The 8827-nt window shown below is 41.4% G+C and overlaps 1 protein-coding gene across 1 annotated transcript in view; it reads right to left on the reverse strand.

Moving 5' to 3' along the window:
• LOC118339885 (neuronal membrane glycoprotein M6-b-like) overlaps positions 1–8338 on the reverse strand; it is a gene marked incomplete at its 5' end in the record, with an annotated part of 26557 nt that extends 18219 nt beyond the window's left edge. Inside the window, 1 exon segment of the mRNA XM_035677691.1 lies at positions 8160–8338. Within this exon segment, the coding sequence (XP_035533584.1) occupies positions 8160–8229 (70 nt within the window).
• Positions 8339–8827: the final 489 nt, after the last annotated feature.

Here is an 8827-nt window from a genome sequence, read left to right on the forward strand (position 1 = left end):
GGTGAAACTTTTAGGGGTGTAAGAAAATATCAATACTATATATTTTTTTAAACCCCCACCAGCTAGATAGCAGTATTGTAAACTCAGGGCTATGATGTTGGGATACACAAATACACATGCAGAACCCACTGTTCTGGTTTTATGCATATGGTGGTTTATTCTTCATACTATGACAGACAATATGTCACATTATTGAATCGTAACCCATGTATTGTGATACCAGCTCCCAGAAACTGTATGTAACTTTTAAAAGAAGAATTAACACATTCATCCTCTTAGACAAGAAAAGTTGAATTCATATACGCAATACAACACCCTCTTACTCACTCACTATACTCAGGGGTTTTGCTGCCTTACTTAGTCTATTACAGTGGTTCTCAAACTGTGGGGCAAGTCCCACTGGTGGGACATGGAGCCTCTGCAGGTAGCCCATGGATCACCAGGGGAAGTTCCTTCCTCTATCATTGTTAATGGTTGACAAAAATGTGGGGTGTGAACTTTTTGACCATATTATGGCTGATGTTGGTTAATGTCTGCAAGATATTTTGGCTAATGTTAGCTGAAGGTAGCCAGTTTATTGACTTCATGACTCTTCTCTGATGGAAGAAGTGTCTGATCAACTTTGTTGACCATTTGAGTAAATGTTTCAGCTCTGACTTTTTTCTGAAATTTTCTCTGAATTTCTTCTAATTTCATCTTTAACTCATACAGCCACACACACAGTTTTTGAAGTGGATAACACTGCAGTTGCTTTTTAAGTTAAGAAATAAAAATAAAAAAAGCTATTTTTAAGGAATTTTCCCCGACTCTGCAGCATTCGTGCAGACAAGAAATAGCAACAAGACACATCCGTACTAAATATTGTTTGTTTTGTTGAACATGCAAGCAGAGAAAGCACACTTAAATATAAGTGTGACCACAGTGTGGGGACTAAGAGGGCTGAATATGAACAATATGAACGCCGTACCAAGCGGTTTTGCCCACTGTAAAAATAGAGCTTTTGCATCAGTTGCAAGCAAAGCACCGACACAGACATTCCCCTAAACCACTCCTGGTCATTGACACGTAAACAAATACAAGCGCACACACACCGACCCTGACACACACACTCATATATCCAGATGGAGGCTGACAGCATGCTTTCGGCAAATGGCTTCAAATGAGGAACACATGAGCCTCTCCCTGTGTGACGGCTTTCACATGCTCCCACAACCTCACACACCTCCGGGGTGAGAGGAGAATAGGCGAAGGGTGTGTGTACATGAGTGTGAGTGGGAGAGATAAGCACAAGCAAAGGCTGAGACAGAGAGGAGAATAGAGAAGATAGAGAAGAGGGAAGGGAGGGAAACAAAAAGGTGGATTGTGGCTTTTTATCTGCAGTTATTCAATCAAAAAGCCTGAGATCTGCAGGGGTAGATTTTAATACGTTCAAGAGAGGTTTTAGCACGCAAGGACAGAATCATGAGTGTAATCAATGTTTAAAAAGGAATGTGTTTCGCTAGATTTAAGCGAGAAAAAAGAATTCCTTTGGTTTGGATTCCTCGCATGCAAACTGAAAGCATAGCAAAACTCATCAGATCTGACCCACAGTTGAAGTGCCATGCTGTTAGATGCAGACCACGCTTCCAAATATGTTCCCTCTGGTTTTTCTTGTCTGTCTGGGACTAAAGATGTGACTGCAACAGCCAGAAAAAGACCTGTGAGTCAGAATTATCATGATCTTCTTACATCTTCCTCAGAATTTGAAAGACCTCTCTTCAAAATTGAGCACCTAGTCGGGACTTTCATTACGGCTCCAATTTGTTGTTTTGTTTCACTCAACATTTTAGTTAATAAATCCTTTTTTGGGAGCATCAGCGTAGTGTGTGGGAGCTTCTTTTTGTTTCTCGATATTGTCATTGAAAAACCGCCACAAAGAGATGAAACTGTTTCGGTGAGAGGTTGTTATGTGTAAAGTCAAGTAGGAGATGGATGCCAATAACAGCAAGTCTACCCTTTAGAGTGCATGTGGGTGTCTGTGAAAGAAAATGTCCAAATCAGCTACTATTACAGTCAGCTTCCCTACTGGTGGTCAAAATGTATTGGTCCTGGATTGTCATGCAAGTTCTAATCTTTCATTTGTGTTTGGCAAATAGTGACCAGCTAAAACATTTGGTGCCTGATACTTGTGTGGTGGTGCCTGCCGAGGCTCACCTTCATGTAGTCCAAATACAGACCGAGCAGTGTTCAGTTGGTTGCAATCTGAACCTTCACCACTAGATGCTACTAAATCTTACACACTGGTCCTTTAAAAAGCCACAAAAGATCATTTGTATCAATATATCTACTTTTATTATGAATCAACTTACCTCCTGTGCTCATCAGCATCAATCAAACCAAACATATATTTTTTTGTACTTGCATGGAGTATTTGGATGTTACGCAATTTTGCCGTTAGCAAAGCTACATTAGATAAATGTATTTAGGCTAACTGATGATTTGTATCCGTTTTCTGCCCTGAAGTTATTACACACACACACACACACACACACACAAGAGTTGGATAATGAGTGACTCTCACTCCTTAAAGAGTGTGGAGAAGAAGCTTCTTAGGATTTGTGTGTGAGGCAGCAGTGATTTGCTTTGGCCTTAAAGTGGATTACAGGGCATAATAACACTGAGCACGGGCAAACAAGTCCATTCAAGAAAGGAGCAGAAGTCACCAGCGGCCACCTTCTAATATTTACAGTACAGCAACAGTGATCCGTAAAGGATTCAAATGTTTTGTGTGACATAAAACAAGTTATGTTTGATCTACTGTAAGGTCAAGAAGGCAGGGAGGGGAACCTATCCAATATTTATCAGCAACACAAACTAAATGTCAGCACTAGCAGGGAAAACGGTCCAGCTCCTCTCCTGTCGCCCTGATCATCAAACAGGGGTTGGCCTTTAGATTCAAGGTCTCAACCTGGACTCAGCTGGACTGTTGCTAAAATTTGTATTCTCCGGGCAATATCAGAGATCCACCCTGGTTTCCTCCGCTTGTGACATCATTGTCACTCTTTGTAGGTGTGGGTCAGCCTGCAGTTAAAGATTATTTTCCTGAACAGATAATTTTACGGCGTTTGTTCAATAAAATGTTCAGAAAAAGTGAAAAATGCCCGTTAAGTCCAAGGTGACATTTTCAGTTTGCTTGTTTTTGTCAGAAACCCAAATAATTTTAATTTACTATCATAGAAGACTTCGCATTTGAGGAGCTGGAATCACATTTTCTTTTGGCATTTTTGCTTGTTGCTGATTACTTTTCTGTCATAAATTTATTTATAGCTTGTGATCCTTTAAAACAAATCATTACCTGCTTGCAATCGTCACATCACAGCAGTTCAAATATTCAGGGACCTAAAGAAGTAAAACTATCAAGTATTTCATAAAAAACTGGAAAAACTAGAAACATTTGTCTCATTTTGTTATCATATCAGTTTTATTTGATTTCTTATACAATAAGCATCTTGTTACTCCTCAGCTTTGAAGGTTGGGTACTGGACAGAATAATCTTAGGAGGGATATATAAATATATATATAAACAGAATAATCTTAGGAGGGATATATACATATATATAAATTAATAACTATATTAGGTTATGTGAGAAATAACCAGACCTCAGATTATTACCAACCACAAATGGAAGCCAGCCATTGACTTTTAGCAGTGACCTCTCTAAACAGTCCTCTCAATCTAACAATCACTGCCCTGATATAAATGTGATACAATGCAAACACATGGGTTGATGCTGTTTAAGAGTCATATGGGATGTAGTAGGTGTTTGAGTCACATTCAGTTTAATCATGTAATGCAATGTATTTGCTTTCTTGCTGAGAGTTAGATCAGAAGATTGATACCATCCTCATGTGTACAGTAAAAATAAAGCTACAGCCAGCAGTTGGTCAGCTTAGCTTAGCATAAAGACTGGAAACAGGGGTAAACAGCTAGCCTGTCTCTGTCCAAAGGTTAAAAAAACCATTTATGAGCACACCTAAAGCTCAGTTATTAACACCTTACATCGCCTCAGTTTAATCCGTACAAAAACTTAACTGTAGTAACAAAAATGTGTTATTTCTTAGCTCGGAGCAGTAACTTCCTGGAGTTTCTGCTAGTTGCCTGGCAACTGATCTTCTCATATAATTCCTGGCAAGAAAGAAAGTAAGCGTATTTCCCAAAACAACATTAAAACATTGATCACCTTTACTTGATTACCTGCTCCAACTCCTTTGAATCTGTCAGCGTTTCACCTGAAAACATCTCGCATTAACTCTCTAGCACTGAATCCTGCTCTGCTCAGGTCAAACCTCACACATTTTACTGGAAAAAAGAACTTGAAAGACAGATTAAGAGGAGCTCTCTTTGTGCTTCAGAGGCTGCAGCGAGCTCTGCCCTTCCAAGCAGAAAATTCAACAAAACCTGCACCCCTCCAGACGATGATGTAATCTCTTACGGTTCTGATCTGAACATCATAACCAAAGGCGGCAAGCCAGTGCTGCGTTATGTAAGAGTGGGCACACACACACACACACACATAGGGAAGGCAGGAGTGTGTGAACAGGCCAATCATTTATGACAAAGGGGAGAACAAACAGACATAGTGAGAGGAACTTGAAATGCACTCAGGGCCACTTTGAACCCCTTAAAGCTGCTTTAGGGAGCCACATTAAAGGTAAAAAATTAAAAGATGTCACAAGGGAGGCGCTTGCTTTATAATCAAACTTTCATACTAATGAAAACAGATATATTGTACCTCAGAGAGCGTAGCTTATGTCTCGTTAGCCAAGCGCTGAGCACAGTGCACCTCTACAGACATACAGATTAGAGATTATGGGACGCAATGAAGCAAAAAGATCAATCCATACCCACAAACACCACCACGGATTCGGATTATAAACCCTGCCTGTGTTCTGCTTTCATTTTCCAGTTTGTAATTACTCTCAGCTCAGTGTCATGCAGCGAGCTGCAAAGAGACACAATAGTGGTGCAATCAAGAAGATGGGCTGTTTACCATAATTAAGGTAGCTAATGTAGTCACAGCTAATCAACATGCTCTTTACAGCAGCACTGCGAATGCAGCACCTGATGCATATTGTGAAGGGCTTAGTCTTTAAAGTATTTAATACCTTTTAGACAAATGATTTAGCTGATAATTGTCGCTTAAACAAATGAGATATAACAAGATAGTTTGCTGTATCCCAGTCTTTATGCTGAGCTAAGCATCATATTGAACAACAACAGTCTCAGCAAGAAGCTAAAAAGAAACATATTTCTCAAAGTACCAAACTATTCCTTTGATGCAGGACAAATACAATATTACCTGACTGATACAAAATCTAATATACAGTCAGTTTTTGTCTTTCACATGAACCTATAAGACCCTAAAGATGCCTTAAACTTGGTTATTTAAGAATTATGATGATATTGAGTGAGATATTTTACAGTTGAAATCAGTGCTCTTGTAATGAAGAGATAACGTAACTCAAACATATTTTTGACATTTTTCTACTGCAATTTCTGCAAGTTAATTATTGGCCTCCACATATACAGATTTTGGCCATTTACTAATAATAGTCCATATATGCGGATGGACCATATATCAGTCTGGCTCTAAAAGCATATGGATTAGCATCTATAGCTTATATAACTAGGACTCAAGTCACAGTTTTGTTACAAATATACTCAGCTGAAATAAACATGATGTTATGTTTTATTAGATATGAAATACATCTGGCTTGACTTGGTTCTTGACTTGGACTTATAAAAGGTTCAGATGAGTGCTTCCAATACCGATCTCTTTACAAAGTATTTAATTGTCACATTGTGCATCTGGGAGTTAAATTTCTGTAAGTATTTATTCCAAAACTTCCTACATCTGCTTTCTGAATCAGAAACGTGTAGTCATGGAGCAGAAGAGGCGGCGCTGGCACACACTAACACAAGCTCCTTACATGACAGCTCTCGCTTATTGCCCCCACTGTAAATCTTCAGCTTCTTAACGGATGCTATAAGCTTATGGTCACATTCCAGATGTCAAAGGCACACACAAATGATTACAACAACAAATAGGCCATCCTCCAATCCAGTCTATTTTAGTAAGCTGGTGTGGGAGGATTCGGTTGCACAACATCACACCTGGAGCACAAGAGTGCAGGCTGCAGAGGTTGGAACTGGGTGAACGCACCGTGATAATTTCACTGCTTCAACATAAAATGGTGATTAAGGAATTCAGAGGGTTAATTGCTGGCTACAAATATGGCCACCCTCCTGCTCAACTATCCTCAGGGTCTTCAGACAGACTCGCCCACTCTGTTAATTGAAGTTGCATGGTAAAGGCTCTCATTGGACACCGGCCTGTGCATAGCAGCATGCCTCGGGAGAGGGTGATGTAATGTCTTTTTAAAACATCACTGCTGAGGGACACCCCATACTCTCTGCACCTTACGTCATACACAAACTGTGACCCAGCAATATTACCATGGCAGGGTCCGAGAAGTGCTGCAAGAAAGTGTGTTGGCGCTGAGATTTTGAAGTCACAAAATCAGACAAAAAAATGTAATCTCCAGAAAAGCTAAAAAATAACAATTTCATTACATAAAATAGTAATATTTCTTGCCATTCTGTGACACTGAAACACTTGAAAATGTGTAAAAAAAATAATTGCTTCCAAAAAAGTAACATTTTACAACTCATTCAATTTTATATATGCTGAAGCTTTTTAGTCGTCCCTTCACACACAAACCCTTCCTTTGCACACATGAAACTGAATGAAAACTGCAGAGGAAGGAGCTCAGGAAGCATTGAAGGCCCGTGCACTCTGACTTGGTATCAACTATCCTCCTCTCTAACAGCCAACAGGGCAAAAAGGCATTGTGCCAGTTGAGCTGCAACACTGCTGTGGGTTTGTAAATAAAAAGCTCTTTAATTTTATATATCAGACAGGTAATCTCTGCCTTAATATTAAAGTAGGTCTATAGACAAGATAGCCTGTTGTCAGAGTTCCTTCACAAGCAACACTGCTGTCTCCAGCTGAAGGATTTTACTACCCTGCCACAATGAAAACAAATCAGTCACATCCACTGTGTATGGGCGTCGGTGCACAGAGGCACTGTTCCTACACACACATTCAGTAGAGGAACAGCAACAGTTTGATCGGACAAAATCGACTAATTCGAGGCTGGTGTTTGGTTTGCACATAAAACACTATTTTGCATCTTATTTCCTTTTGCATGCAAACTGACACTGACATTGAGTTTCTGGTTTAAACCGCATTATGTCAAGTGCTGATGTGGGATTTAAAGGATGCTTATTGCAGTGTCACATTACTATTTCACATCTTTCATGAAGCCAGACCCCCCCGCCCCCGCCCTCCCCACAGAGGCTCCTTCATCATGTCTGCGCGGACACAAACATCCATTTGCGCCAAGTGCACGGCTGATCGTCTCTTTCGCAACCCTCTTCCTCCAGCTATGCACCCGACTGCTGCATCCATACAGAACACAGGCTTCATATGTTGCAGCGCCGTCGACTAATCACGCTCCTGTCAGATCAGACACCGAATCTCTGGAGGAAAGGGTTCGCCGAGGTAATTGGATCGAACGCAGGCTTGCGCGCGCGCGGAGGATCGTGAAGTGCTGCTCCACACCCTGAACATCTAGAACAATGACCCTCCGGCAACAGCGCGCACGCGCCGCCTCTTTATCAGCCGCTCATTAGGCGGAGATAAGCTCGTGACGGCGCAGCAATGCAAAAGCAAATTGGCATTAATGTATGCACCATAAAACCCAGACCGTGCACGTTCCTCAAGCCCATCAACCCGCACACCCTCTCATCCTCCTCCATCAGCCTCCAAATCCCCTCTGAAGGCGCAAAATAACAGAAAAACGTCGAATTGCGCTCTGGATCGGTGGGAATAATCTCAATCAGCTGCAGCAAAGAGATCTATTATTATTGTACTTTTTTTCCCCAAATCGCCCTCAAATAGGTGAGAGGAGGAGGAGAGGGGGGGAGAAAGCACCGCTATTGTGTCGAGAAGCCATTGCAAGTAGGTTAAACCGCTCAGGCTGGCGCAGACGCGAACGTCTCCAAAGCAAATAAAATGCACAAAAACGCGCAAATGTCAGCGGCTGATTGAGCGTACCTTTGCTCTCCTGCCCTTCGTCTTGAGTCTCCTCCGCGTTGGACTCCATGGCCGGCTTTGTCCCATCCATTATTTTAGCGGAATATAGTCTCCTTGTGGCACTTGTACCTTACAGTCTGTGTGGATGGTGGAGCCTATCCTGGTGACTTGATGCTCGCTCTCTCTCTCGCTCTCTCTCTCTAGCCTCGTACACACCCTCCCTCTCCCCTCTCCCCCTCTCTTCCTCCCTGTTAAAGCTTAGCACTGTCTCGTATATTCAACAATCCAGTTTCAAGATGCAAAGGCGCTGTCAGAATGGATTTATTTCGCCCCAAATGACGCAAGAAAACGCCATTTGCCCCCTAAACCCACTCCTGACTGTGGAGAAAATGAAGCTCATGCTGTAATATACTTCTTAAATATCTCTCCTGATGATACATGGTCGTATTTATGGGGGTCTATTCGTACCTCATTCACTTTATTTCCTCACTAAGTGTCACTTTGTTGCATCAGTGGTTTCCTCTGTCCCTGGTCTGCAGGAGTTTGTATTTGTATTCTTTTCCTCAGTGAAGCAGAGGAAGATATAAAGACAAAATGTGCAGGAGATGTAAATATGCAAACTCATGGGTAACCATGCATGCATGAATACACACACACACACACACACACACATACACACACATACAACC

This window comes from Morone saxatilis, unplaced genomic scaffold, assembly GCF_004916995.1.
Source record: "Morone saxatilis isolate NCDOM2014 unplaced genomic scaffold, NCSU_SB_2.0 Contig6, whole genome shotgun sequence".
NCBI lineage: Eukaryota > Metazoa > Chordata > Actinopteri > Moronidae > Morone > Morone saxatilis.